The sequence below is a fragment of the Megalops cyprinoides genome, chromosome 16 (assembly GCF_013368585.1).
Source record: "Megalops cyprinoides isolate fMegCyp1 chromosome 16, fMegCyp1.pri, whole genome shotgun sequence".
Classification (NCBI taxonomy): Eukaryota; Metazoa; Chordata; class Actinopteri; order Elopiformes; family Megalopidae; genus Megalops; species Megalops cyprinoides.
Window position 1 is genome coordinate 15,170,555 of NC_050598.1, and position 14,859 is coordinate 15,185,413.

A 14,859-nucleotide genomic window follows, 5' to 3' on the forward strand; every position below is an offset into this window, starting at 1 on the left:
CTGTTTAGCTACGCCCTCAAATTTCTGATTGGCCAAAAGACTGTAGCTCCATCTACCCTTAGCTGACTGAACAGTATGCATTAATTTGAACTTCATGCACACATGAGAGAAAAGAACTTCTGCTGATGGACATGTCTGATTTGTGTTCACTTTTTTTTTTTCCTGCTCCACCTCTCCATTTAAGCATTTGTGTGCTTTCACAAGTTAGATCTTGGCTATATTCCAAGTTTAATTAGGATTGAAATGTAAGGCTGCCCATTAGTCACTTTATTTGATTTGGAATAGACTCTACTACTGACTTTGTGTGTGTGTGTGTGTGTGTGCGCCTGTATTTGTGTGTGCATATGTTTTTGCAAGTGTGCATATGGAAGCAGCAATTAACCAATATTACGAAGGCCTAGTGCATTTTATTCTTTTATATTAACAAGTGAAGGATTCGTGAGATTGGAATGTCTGTCCAGTCCACAAGCAGAACATGACTCTGATAGCATCTGCTTTTTCCTCAATTACAGAAAGTCCAGTGAATAGAGGACTTAGAGGAGGATCCACGTTTCTCACAGGCTTTTTCCAAGATGTGACTATGGATGACTCAGACAGCCCCTTCTGTAAGCACAAGGATCCCAATGGATTTGTGAACAGGGTATTCAATGTTTCCCTGGATGTGGAGAAAGAAGTGGGTATCATGCAGATCCAGGACCCTGACCAGAGGGATCCCCCGGGGGCCCATCCAAGCCTGGAGGAGAGGGAGAGGGAGAGGCAGAGGGAGAGGGAGAGAATAGAGTCTGGCAGGAAGCCCAGAAATACTGGATTCTGGAGGATTCTCACCCGGAGGAGAACCACTGCAGGGTGTGAGAGGCGACCTCACTCCATGATCCTCTCAGGAGAAGCATCTATCCCCAAATTGTCCTTCGTGGACAAAGTCAGGTCTTTCAAGAAGCTCAAATCCCCATCTGTTTTCAAAGGGAGGACTTTCAAGCTGCATGGGGCAAAAGGTGGTAATAGAGGTGAACTGGAAGATGAACCGTCATCATGGGACTGTTCCTCTCACGCATACTTCCACAGAAACCCATTCAGGAACAAAGCCATGAGGCACTCGTATGCTGGCAACGCTAAGGACTTTGACTGTTCATTTGAGGACGTAGACCTCACCAGCCCATCAGAAAATGAACCCCAGCTGCACCGTGACGTCCAACAATCCAGCAGTCAGAATGGCTTTAAACCATGGGAAGGAGAGTCCCCCACAAAGAAGGCTCACCCCAGCACCTCGAATTGCAATAACTCAGCTGGCCCTGAAGAACAGTCCCAGAGAGACTTCCCAAAGTCACCACAGGGCAAAAGGAAGTCACGCGGAGCTGATGTCTGGAGTTATCTAAGGAAAATCTCCCTCATGGGGAAAGGCGCTTCCAGCTTGTCAGAGAAGAGCTTTGACTCGGAATTCCACACATTGGACAAGACAATTGATTCAGATTGTGCTTCCACTGACTTTGAGTGTGTCAGAGATTTCAACCCTCAGCCTAAACCAGCAGTCCCTGACAGCAAAAGCGGCCATTTTAGAGGCCTTTTTCGAATTTTCAGCAGCGTGGCTGAGACAGCCAGGAAATGGCGAAACTCGTCTCGGTCCTTCTCCCCTCCCGAGGGGGAGACATCCCCTGTGGGTTCACCCGTCTCTCAGAGGGGGAAAATTTTCCAGGGTGTACCTTTAAATTCTAAACATGAGGACAAAAGTGTGCTCCCCACTTCCTTGTCACCTGACTCAGGTTTATGTGACGCTGTGTCATGCGCTAGTCTGACTGAAACAGATTCTCCCCAGGTGGTCCTTAAATCATGGAAAGTGTGCCTGGACTCCTCTGGTCCCAGTGGTCACCTGTTGGACTCCTCTGCTGGTGAGGAAACACCGCTGAGATCACCTTGCACAGTCACAGCCTCCATGAAAAGACAGAGCAGGCATGGGATTCCAGAGAGGAGGATTCTCCTTGATGTGGAAACTGGGTCAGACTGCAGCCCTGTGCAGGAAGCAGGAAGTGGAGGAAATGATGTGGATTCCGACGATGTCTCTGTCTCTTCTACTGCAAGGCACAGTCAGGGGAACCAGAGGAATGTGGGAAATAAAGAAGCCTCCACAGTTGCAGACACATGCTCAGAGGCAGTTAAGGTAAGAGGTTGTGGTAATTTATTCACAGTGGTATTGGGTTTAAACCCCCACCTTCTCCCAACACCCTACAATCAATTCAGTTATGAATTTTTTTGTTAATTTATCCCTGAGGCAATAATCATAGCAACTAGAACCCTGTGGCCTGACCACCCGTGCAACATTTTATCCTGTAATCAAATAATTAAATAATTAAAATAATATATTTAAATAATACATTTTCCACATAGATATCAAAAATCAGATTTTCATAATCATAATTTCAGACCCTATCATAAGGGATGTAACCACCAGCAAATGTCATATAGAGAGAAAAAGATTGCATAAGAGTTTGCTTTCCAGTAAGATTTACTCATGATAAACAAATTCTGTGTACATTACACATTAATGATCATGACAGTCACAGAAAGAAACATCTCTTTAGACATACTTGTTTATGAAAGCTTGACTCAGTCAAACAGACCAAACGTCTCAGTATATCCTTCAAAATGAAATCAATGTGTTCCGTTCTATCATTGATGTGGCATAGTCAAATGCATAAGTATGTGTTCACCAAGTAAATTAATATCAAAACTACATTTTAGACTCCTGTCTTGTGAAATAGCCTAATCCTGGCAGCCATTTACTGAAATACTAAGTTTGTAATGAAGAAAAGCCTATTGGAAGGTGATTTCTGGTATCTGTAGCATTAAAAAAAAGCAATGTGGGCTTAAAAGTCAGGAGACAAAGCTTTCATGTTACTATTAGCTTACTTATTAGCTGCCTACTTGTAATAAATATACAGTGCTGAAATACAGGAAAATCTCATTTGCCTGAGGAAACTCATAAAGTTGTCAAGCAGATTGATCTAATAATTCTGGTGTTCAATTAACAAGCAATTTGTCTTTGTTTGACAGCAAGCAGAGGAGCTGTTTTACAGTACCTCATTTTCCGAGCATGAACAGCATCATTACATCTCTTAATGGAATCACTTTTCTTCATCCCATTACTGCAATACATTCTGCCATTCATTTGCCTGTACAGCCCGCCTCATCCTCACCGTTTTTTTTCCATATTTTCATTTTGTCAACCTTTTAAAAAATGAACCATTCACAACAATGACATTAACAGACATGCAATAACTGTTTAGTGCTTGTTTTTTTTCCATTTGTGAGTCTCATTGTCTACAAAATGGGTTGACAAGTTTTGTCAACGAGTCTATTTAGGAAGCCTTCTGTTTAAATGCCAATGGAAATCATTTTGCTCCATCTACTGGACAGCAGTGGTACATAAGCCAGAGAGCAAAACAAACAAGAAAACATGACCCCCCCAAGCCATTGTGACCTTTTGCACCTATGTGGGCAAACCTGCATTCAGCTGTGCATTGTGTTATATGTAACAAGGCTCTCTAGTCTTACTGCAGGATTCTGCTCCTTTGGTTGTTACCCCAAGTCATTATGCCATGTCAGGAGCATAATGGGCTCACTGTAAGATTATTAGTTCAGGGGTGTGGAAATGGCCCAGAGACTCATATAACAGGATGGCATGCACCACTTGAGTCTTGACAGAATGTTCCTTGTCAACATTCATTCTGGAACACACCAGATACCTCCTGAGTTTTTTTTATTATTATTTTATTCACAAATATACTTTCAGAGTGCAAACATGCAATGTTACATTCATAAAGTGGTTATTCAATCCTGATGTATCCTGAATTCTTTTGTCTAACCTGACCCTGAGATTTTACATCTGAAGAGAATATGGTTTTGTAAACTTGGATGTTTCACAGCAGAAGAGCATAAGCATGCTTGTTTTTCACTTACACTTTGCTGCAATGAACAAATGTTACTATTGAGTGAACAACAGGAGGGACCAATGGTGAGAAATGTAATTAGGGGTGCCAGAAGATGTAATGAAGCAGGATGATTAAGATAGGAAGGAAGCAGACGAAAAGCCCAAGTCTGTGCATTTATTGTGTGGCTGTCAGAAATATATGAATCTAAAGATATTTAAATAAGTATGGATAGTATAGCAGTAAATGTTTTTAAGGTCTCAGACCTCTAGGTTATCGTAGTTACTTGTGTAGGTTGTGGCAAAAAGGGCTCATCCCTCATGCTGTGTTTGTACAGCAATTGATGTGCTAACCTGTAACTTAACAGATTAAATTCCTAACATTCTAGTTAGTCACTAATGTAACATTTCCTGGGAACGGTAACCGCTGAGCATAGTGAAGTCGCTTAAAGATTGAATGTGAAAATATGACATCCAGAGTCTTCTACCAATGTGCAAAGGAAGCCTCCTCAATTAGCGACACAATGACAGCCAATATCCTTGAATCCACCCGATATGTATCAAAGCAGGTAATAGTTTCTCTCCCTCAACTATTGGTCTGATGCTAGGATCTGGAGACTGGCTGTCGTTTAGAGAGAGCGGGTCCAGCTGACCTCAGTGGTGGCACAGTGTCGGCCACCCCCCCTAAATGGCGGAAGCGCCGCCCGGCGTCCGTCTACACCTTGCTGTTGAGCCTGCAGTGCCCAACCCTTCAGGAGGGGGTGGTGTCTTCGGGGCAGGATGGGGAAGAGTCACATCTGTGGAAATTGCGGGCTGGCCTCGGCGCTCAGCCCGGATCGGTGACTGGAAGACCACTGGTGCGCAGGAGGCCCCATTCTGTGATAGATGGAAGTGTTCCCGCTGAAACAGAACCTCTGCATCCTCTCAGAGTAAGACATGACAATGTCCCTGCCCCCTTCAACCTGTCCTCTTCTCCTGATGTGTGGCCCATGGCAGAACCTCCCTCCTTTGCTGTCTGTACTGTCCCCATTACTTGCATCAGGACCAGACAAAGTCAGTTGCCATAGCAACTGACACAAATTAGGACTCAGGAAACAGATGCATCAATATTGGGCAATTAAGGAAAGAAACTTCCTATGCACTGTTGATGTAAACTGCGGTGATTCATTTCTCAAATAAGGGAAGAGGTTTTGGAAATATTTTAAGGTTTCATCATCATTCTGCAACCACTGATTAAAAAAAAAAAATATATATATACAGAAGTACAAAATTATTGAACCCTTAGTTCTAAGCTCATCATCTCCAGCTATGCCAGTTCTGTGCAAAAGCTTCCTTTTATTCAGTTTTTTTCTTTATTCCAGGACTCCCATCTCAGCAATTTTTATAATCCAGTGAGGATGTGACAATCCAGGAAGCATTAAGCCCATGGATAAATGTCTCTGTCTTGGGCATGTCTCAAACTGTACTCTATATGAGAGGGTTAGAGCCGCAACCATCTTGATGTTTAGTTTCAGCTAAGTTTCACAAAAAGCCAAATCTTTTATGTAACATCTGGTTCAAAAAGATAAGAAATAGACCCATGTCTCATTTTAATCATTTTATGTAACTACATTTTCATGAATCAACCTCTTCATACTGTGCTTGCATGCTGCAGCTAATATGTACATTAAAGCTAACAAATCAGCAACCGTATATTTCACATTCTTTCAGTGGCTCACATTTTCGTCTGTGAATACATTAGTAATGGAGTTACTGATTTCAGTAAACACTGATTGTTTGTGTAAAGGTTTAAAACTATATAAGGGCATTTAATTTCATCCTGTCTAATGTTAGCATCACAACATTAAATTGTTCATTTGAAATGCTGCAAACGTTGTAAATGCATTAATTAATTTAAACATATACATTCATCAGATAAATCATTAAGAGAAATTTACATTTCCGTTAATGATCAATCTCACTGAACACATCTGATCCCACACCCATGAAATTCAGCTGGGAATGAAATTGTTATTGTAAATACACTCAAAATGCTGTGAATTCATTGTAAAACCCAGACTCCATGTCAGATGTCTGCTGTACAGTAAATATGAAATCTCCTTCTGAGAGCAGTAGAATGGAGATGCCTGCCCACAGCTCACCACCCACTCACTGACAAATATAGCATTGCCTGGTGATGAATCAACTTCTATAGGCAGGCTTTCGTTACTGTAATGAGGAGACTGACACCAAACCACCACTTACATGCTATAATACATGCAGCGAGATGTTTCCAAATGAGGAGTTACATTTTTAGCATCTGTTTCTCCTGTCTGGTCACTCATCTGCAATCACCATATTCTGGGTTTTCAGTGAATCTCTTCATCATTTTGCCTTTGCACATGAGTCTAAAAACCTGTTGAATTGTTCTCTGTGTGAGAAAACGCAGCCAAGTGCTGCAAGTGACATAAAATACAAGGATTATTTTAATGCTTTCTTGCATATAGAATTATATGTATGTGTATGAATTTATTGCAGTTCCTCTCCCAAAACAGGCATCAATAACTTTTACAAATGATGTTAACACAGGCAATTCATCACACATAATTATTTATCATTTTTCATCATTCATTTCTAAGTTATATGCATTTAAGACAGATGTTTAAACAATTCATTTTAATGACATTAGGTAATGTTAACAATATTATATTAATGGTTAATTAATTGGATCTTTCAGCAAAATGTTACATGTTTTCATTCCTCAGTCTGCTCTGTCTGTATCTTTAGTTCATGACCTCTTTTCCCATGAATATGCCCTCAATTTGTCGTATGACTTTCAGCCTGTCTCTCGTCCCCCTGGCCTGTCCCCACGGGACCCTCCTTTCAGAGCTACTCTGCAGAGGTGTCGATCTCTCCCTCTGTCCCAGAGCATTCCCTCCGGTCTGGAACAGACTGGATTGAGACATGCACTACTGCAGTCAGGTACCCAGTGTCACATAACCTTGTCCCTTTTCACACATGATGTAAAATCCTTGTTCAGTGCTTATGTAATATTATGAATACATGTGTGTTAGGTTGGTGTATGATATTTAAGGCAGTTACTGCCAAAGGTACACAGGAAGTTTGGTTAAATTTGTACAGAGGTCTCTAAATTGTTGAATAAGTACTTTTCATAGTGGTACATTGTAGATGCAGTAGGGCGCACCATACTGTTTTTAATGAATATGCAGGTAAACTGATTTTGGTCTCACCATTTATTGAGGTTTGTGCTTGAAAAAAAGCATTATTGTCAGACTGCTAGAATTCTCTTCAGTCAGCCCACGTAGATGTAACAGGTTTAAAATGGACAATTACTGAAATGTTAACAATGTTCACCAAGTGCATGCTGGGACATTATAGGGGCAAGGGTTGTTAAAGAGCAAGCGGCCAGCTTGTGATGTGGCTGCCCATATCTCACAGGAGACTCCGCACTGAAGCTCCAGTCAGAGACATCCTGGCGATGTGTTGGGCACATGGGTACAACTCGGAGGAGGTTGCTTAGGCCTGGGTCCGAACAGCTGCACGTCAACATGGTGAGTCACAGTGTCACCCCCACACCACCATTTTCATATGGACCTTTACAGCTCACCCAGCCTTTGGAGGTAGTTCATGACAATATTGTGAATGAATATTATTTTTTAAGATGCGACTAATCAGAGGGCAATGTCTGGCCCTCTGAATACTTAATACCATTTTTCATTTATTTCCAAACTATTCAGGGAACAATTTTGCTCTACCTCTCACTCCTAAAAATACTTTTCAGATAGTAGTTACACAGATTGGGGTTTCTGGTCGCGGTAACCTTGGTGCTCTGTTGTAAAGGTAACAGGCCCTCCGTTGACTTGCATCAGTCAGCTGAGCGTGATTCTGTGTGACACCTTATCTACAGGCAATGCTGCCCCCCCCCCCCCCCCCCCCCGCTTTCTCTCTGACGTCGGCGGCCAGGAGATTTTAAATCGATGAGACTGCTGTCTTGCTGGAACGCTGTTCATCTTCCTAACAACTCATTATAGTTTGCAAACGCATTGGCAGATGAGGCACAGCGCTGACAAACATTGCCATGGGCTTTTTCTGATATTGGTACTATAGCTTGATAATTACACAGTAGTTCTTTTTTCTTCTCCCCTGTGAAATAAAGGCTGATAGTCATCAATAAAGAAAATGCTGGAGGAATCTGATATTTCATCCAGAGCAGACCTCATTGCACCAGTCTGACTTAAACTGAAAACAAAAATATTGCAGCCAGATTGCTTGATGTTTGAAAATAAAATTTAGAAAAGTGACTTTTTTTACATGCCATGTGTAACCTTTCACTCACCGTCTTTGGTTTTAATCTGCTGCCTGTAAGGCACTTCAAAGGCAGTCAGGCCTAATTCTTCCCTTCCCAGGCATACCCTCAGTTACCTGACTCACAAATGAGCTCTGCTTATGAATCGCCTGATTACCTGCTTCTCAAGGAGGCCCCGTTGCCATGACATAACAGCCTTATTTTCTTTCCTCATTCTTTCTTTAGAATCCCTGCATGAGTGTTTCTGGAGAGGGAGAGGGAGAGGGAGAGGGAGGGGGGGGGGGGGGACAGAGAGAGAGAGACAGAGAGACACAGTCGTTTTTCATGCATTTGTTTCATAACTTATCCAGGCGGTCCAAGTTTTTACAACGGTTTTGTTTCTGGAAACCTTCTCATGAACTGAATCATCAGGAATCGAGCCCTTTATTTTCATGAGTACAATTTTTATAGAAAGGTCTTCAACAGAAAGAACGTTGCTGTACACAGGCTACAGGTTTAATTCTTAAAGGCTAGGTAAATATGAGTCAAATATTCATAAGATATTGTATAAATATGCCTACATGTAAATATGCTTACATGTGATGTGTTGGATTTTGTTCTAATTTTAAAAGTAAACGAACCGGACCAAAAGCGCGCTTGGAGAAAAAGCTTTATTCGGCGATGGGATCCGGCAGCATCTCTGCCTGCGAAGCTTTAACTCAGGGAACTGTTACCGTGATCGGCCTTTTATACCATGAAACAAATGGCAACAAACAATAGGTTTTACACTGTTGCAGCATCAACCTATGTTCCCAATGCAAAGCGGGATCCTTTGATGCTGACCGCGTCTTTGTGTGGTGATGGTTGCCAATTGCCCACTCCCGGTTGTATGCTAGACCTGATGACTGCTGCCTGCCTTAATCAATTGCTCTTGGCTCCAACTGTAGCGTGGCACCAAGATGTGGAGCTTCCTTTGTAACTATGATAATAAGGCCATCAGGTTAACAGTTCTCTGATTCTGAACCACGTCTGGTCAGAAGTTAGAGGCACTATAATCTTACAGATGACTTTGATAGTGGCGGTGGTGATGATGGATTGCATTTATATAGCAAATTACAAGGATGTCAAAGTGCTTTACAGCAAATGGCAGCATGATTCAACTCAACCACATCCAGTGAGTAGTACCTAGTAATGGCTAGATTGAAATATCCTGATTGGGAATTTAGCCTGGACACCAGGGAACCCCCTACTCTGACCACAGTCAGTCAGGACCTCACTTTAATGTCTCCTCTCAAAGATGGTGCAGTCCTTTAACAATGTCTCCATCCCTGCACTGGAGCGCTGGTCTTCTGTTAAGTCCAGTTGGAAAGCTGGCCCCCTACTGGTCCACTCCCAGCAGCAACCTGATTTTTACACGAGTTATCCCATCCAAGTACTGAACAAGCTCATACCTGTTTAACTTCAACCATCAGAGAGGAGAAACTGACAGGGTGATAACTTGAATGGACTTCTGTTTTCTTGTGCTATGTATTGAAATATATTTCTATGGGAGCATACACATGAAGAGCAATTTAAATATTCAGTAATATGACCTGGACCGCATAATGTTCACGAACAGCAAGAGGCAAATCACAGCTTCAGACAGGTGTTTATTTAGGCCACAGTATGAGCAAGGCACACTCAAAAGATTCAATAAATAAATCTTTTTCATCTCCCCTTGAATGAAAATAACAAGAAATATGACACAATAGATTAAAAGAAAGACCCCTGATGGGGGGAAAACATCTTTGCCTTTTCAGACTTTTTTTGCCTTTTCTGCTTTTGCATGGTAGCTTTTTATTGCTCAAGTTCTCACTGCTTAGCCTCTTATTCATTGTAAATCAGGGTTTTGTGTCAAAGCAATGAATTGCAGTATTGGTATTAATGTTATAAAGTTTTTCTTGGAAATCAACTTGTTAAATGGGGACTGCTTGTATTCAGTTGATGTGAGAAATTACAAATCGAAATATCTGAACTCCCAAAATTTATAGAATTTATAGACTAGCCATGGTTTTGTGAATGTAGTATAGTGCTTCATCTGCTAAAAGGCTGTGGAAATTGAGATTTCATTCAGTGTATTAGTCGTTTTCCAATACTTTAGTCCACCATGCACACACCCTTCCGTTCTGCCCTCAGAGGTCAGTCTGCTGTATGAGAATTAAACAAGGCAAATTAGAAGATAGTGTTTTGGTTAGTGTAAAAAGCAATACATGTGCCAAGTGCTTTGCTTTGCACTCTGCACCAAACAGATTAGAGTGAGCTGGATAACTTCACTTTAGGTTAACTTACAAATGATGCTAACTTTTTTTTTCTTTTGTAGCTCTGAGTCATTTTAGGACAAATGAAACTTGTTTCATATTATGCAACTGTGCCTATTAACAGATGAGTCAGCAGGACACAAAGAAAGGCAGGACAGAGGATAAAAAAACACAGGGATGGGAAAAATCCTGCTCCTCTATTCATGCGTGCGAATTTAATAGCCTGCTGCACAGATGTTGAGGTGAAGCCTACCTCCTAACAGGAGAGCAGTCATGTTTCCAGGGTTCAAGCCATCGAAATGCCTTTGAAGTGTGTCCTATCAAAAACTGGGATTATTATCTGAGGGAGTATAGCACTAGAAAGCAGATTTGGGCTGCCTGTGCATTCCTGTGACGATCCGGCATTGTTTCATAATGCTTCTTTACTGTCTAGCTAAGAGGCCGTCGGTAAGGCACTCTGTATTTCCTTTGCTTCTCTCTCTATGTGAATGTTGTCTGGATTTATGTGTCATGCTCTGTAACTCAGACACAATAGTGTTACGACTTCTTTCCTTGTGTATAATATTCTGAACTCTGGCTTTTTTTTTCATTGTGCAGGTGCTCTGAGTTGTTAGCTGCAGTTCCCCTTCCTAAATGCACCAGGGTACAGCATCCTACTTTTCACTGCCTCAAACAAAGCGATATTATTAGAGCCTGAATGAATATGTCCTTGTGAAATGGTTGTTGTTTTTTGCTCATGATAATATAGTACTGGTTATGAACTTATGTTTTTTTTTTTTTGTTTTTCTGGGAAACATTATAAGGTCATATTCATCATGCTTCCAGTGGGGTTATTATGTTATGACTTTATTGAAAGGGAGTATTGTGCAAAGTACAGATGATTTTGAGGAATATGCTTATGTGAATTGTGTGAAAAGCTTTTTGACCTCCATAAATTGCCTATTTGTAATTTACGTAAGATTCAGGCATGACCTTTGAAGAAAACATAATAACACTAATACCATTTTAAATGCAATATACCCAAAGCATTCCCATTGGTGAGGGAAAAAAACAGAAAAGTAACTTTTCTGGGATTTTAGAAAAACTGAGCTGGTTAGTGTGCAAATACGTCATTGAACAATAGTTCAATCGTAAAGCGTTACGGCACAAGAACCCATGGTATGTCATCAATGTTAGCACGGCAAAAAGGGTGTTGGTAGACATGATGTGAAGGGGAATGCCGGCAACCCCCTAGCCATGCGGCCTAGCAAACAAGCATCCTTTTGCAAACAAGTGACCTTTCATTTTGAGACATGTTTGTTTATTTCATGTTACAGTGTATAGTTGAAATGGTGGCTTCCTGCAGTATTTCCTTACTTCTCTTTGTTGTAAACATTGATTTGTACAGGTTCATTCACAACATAGGTTAATGCTAGTGTCACTGAGATAATGTTAAGCCTCCTGGAAGACAGTCCCATTTTTCCAACAAAGCTTTTTGCAATCTTAAATCTTCTGGATGTTTCTGCAGCCTTTGATACAATGGACCACACCCTAATTCTATCTACCCTTGCTACATTGGGGATTGCTGACACTGCTCTTCTTTGGGTTCAGTCCTACCTCTCTGGGTGCTTTTTCAGGGTATCCTGGAACAGTGAGTTTTTTTTTTGACCCCACAGCCTGCCTACGGGTGTTCCCCAGGGCTCTGTACTGGGGCCTCCTCCTTTTCTCTCTTTACATGTTTCTTGTTTCGAGTTTCTTGGCTCTGTCATCTCCTCCCATGGCTTTTCATACCACTTCTAAGCTGATGACACTCATCTTGTCTTTTCACCTTGACAACACTCATCTGTCTTTTCCATTGTCTGGCACAGATGACTCTGATTGTACATATTAAGTTCCCTGAAGGATATTTCACTGTGGATGGTGGATCACCACTTAACCTCACTAAGCCTGGGATGCTTTATACCTCTCCAGGTCCTCCCTATTTCAAGACCTCTACCTCAGCCTATACTCTACAGGCTTTTTCACCAATAGATCTACTACTGTCAAAAGCCTGGGTGTAATGCTTGATAGCCAACTGTCCTTCTCCTCTCAGGTTGCAGCAGTGAGTCGGACATGCAAATTGTCTTTGTACAATATCCGAAGGATCTGTCCCTACCTCACTATGTATTCTACGCAGCTACTAGTTCAGGCCCTGGTCCTCTCATGCCTGGACTACTGTAACTCCCTCTTTGCTTGTCTTCCTGCCTGTGCCATCAAACCCCTGCAACAAATCCAGTATTTAAGCGATCAGAGATCCTTGCGCAGAGTGAAAAATAAGTTATTCAGAAAATCAAGTGTTATACAGTAAAAGTGATTGACTTCCAGCAGTATGATGGGGTAGCTGAAGGTCCAGTGGTGTCCTCTGAGATACAAGCCAACGCTCGAGCTGCAGTGTTTATTGTGTTTTGTCCAGGAATGACATAATGCATATTCATCTATCGTAATCAAATCAAATGATAGATAATAATAAGCCAGTGAGAAAAATTTCCCCCTGATTGTAGCAGACTGGTAAATGTGACCTTCACAAGACTGTGATGAACTGTGGCATTTCCGAGTTCCGGAAATATTCCCCAAAAACTCAACAGGGAATCTCCCCATCCCATCCTATGCTGTCATGTGCAATTCTTTTATCCTCTGATCCATGATACTTACCCTGACCCCCTGGCCCAAATTAGAAAGCCCTTGGTGCTACCAAGCAGAGAAAATATCCAATGAGACAACAGTCTCAAATACCCTAATCGTGACTGCCTCTGCTGCCTCTCTGAAGTTAAAGCCTAAGCCTATTTATGCACAAATGTAAGTGAAGAAAAGCCAGGTTATCATAAGTAAAATGTGTTGTCAGTTCACTGTCATGCTGCAGCACAGATTCTTTCGTTAAACTACCAGTTGGAACTGGTAGAAGAATTGTGGATGAAAGATGACATGATTAAAATTGTGTTTTGAAAGCAATTTGCAGCAAATTAGTGCAAAGTTGATGATGAAGTGATTTTACTCAGTGTGCATTTTCTGGGTTTGTGTTTTCTTCCAAATGGCAAGCACAGACATTGATTCATTCTAATTACTTGTGATACATTGCCGGTAATATTGACATACCTTTCAACTTTCAGATTTGGATGCTCATTAGTTGCAGATGGAAGAAGGAAAATAGAAATAGTAAGTTCTCTTAGGGTGCTAAGGTGCTTCTGTAAAAATGCTTTGATGGCAGATGTTTGCCATTGCTGTGCCTTTTAATAACGTGACAGTCAAAAAGAATCACTTACACTGAGCATTGATTTTTGTACCTGGACTGTACAACTGACAAGATGCATTTTCTTAGATCAGTAATGGTGGACTATATTTTGCATCAAATGTGTTATATTTTTGTACTTTTCATTCAGTATTTTAATTGTAAGATACATTGACGTTAAACATTTTAGACTAGAAAAAAGTGATCATAAATCAGTACTCACTACTCAGTTTTTTTTCCTTTTCCATTAAACAGCTGAAAAGAAAGGCTGTTCCAGCATCTTATAGCTGAGGACTTTTTTTACCCCAACTCATTAATTACCAATGGTACTTAAAATCAGATATGTTGAAATCTTCAGCATGAATACTCATATTCATGCTTATCTAAAAAGGTTCATGAGAAGAACCATGGGATCTCTGAACTGTATCATGTCAGGAGATGTCACCACAGAGCATTCTAGCCATGAAAACACTAGCAGTATTTTCTCTTTGGGTTACAACTTACCAACAGCAGTAAACCGGTTCTACTGTTACCTGTCCAGGTACAATTTGAGTTTAGGTTTTTTTTTGCTTCTCTGGCTTTTCAAAAAAAATGTGAGCAGAATTATCCTAGGATATGAATCTATCTCACTGTCAAAGTGTATTATAGATAAAAACGAAACTGCAAGACAGGTCTCTGGCTGTACTCACTTACCCTATACTTCTCACTGATAAAAACATCCACAAGCCCAAAGACATGAACATCCTAGTTTATCACCCATTTATCTTTCCTCTACAGTGCCTCATCCTTTTTTTGCTGACAGTAGCTCATGAGTGCTGTAGGATGCTGGAGTACCACAGATTTTTAAAGCATCTTACTTGATTCTTTTGGCAAACAGCAGATAAAAAGTTGTCCCGTTTCACTGCCTTTGACCTTCTCTGCAGAACCTCCCTTTCTGTAGTCCTTGGTATTATTCATACTTGGTACTACTCATTAACATTGACCTGCTTTAAGTTTACTGTGTTATTAACACATCACTCATTTAACGCTACTTCAACTAGATAGCCGGTCTGTAGTGCAGCGACCACTATGGTGCTATAGATTTTTAGGATTGTAGGTGATTGGCTGCTGGTGA

General features: G+C 41.1%; 1 protein-coding gene across 2 annotated transcripts in view; it reads left to right on the forward strand.

Annotated features, from left to right (window-relative positions):
* Positions 1-14,859, forward strand: part of LOC118790650 (spermatogenesis-associated protein 13-like) — an 81,932-nt gene that overhangs the window by 10,321 nt on the left and 56,752 nt on the right. For both annotated transcript variants that reach the window (XM_036547634.1, XM_036547635.1), the window contains exons 2-5: positions 513-2,152; positions 4,528-4,848; positions 6,739-6,880; positions 7,358-7,470. In XM_036547634.1, coding sequence (XP_036403527.1) covers positions 581-2,152; positions 4,528-4,848; positions 6,739-6,880; positions 7,358-7,470 — 2,148 coding nt within the window. In that variant the 5' untranslated portion in view covers positions 513-580. The remainder of the gene's footprint in view (positions 1-512; positions 2,153-4,527; positions 4,849-6,738; positions 6,881-7,357; positions 7,471-14,859) is intronic.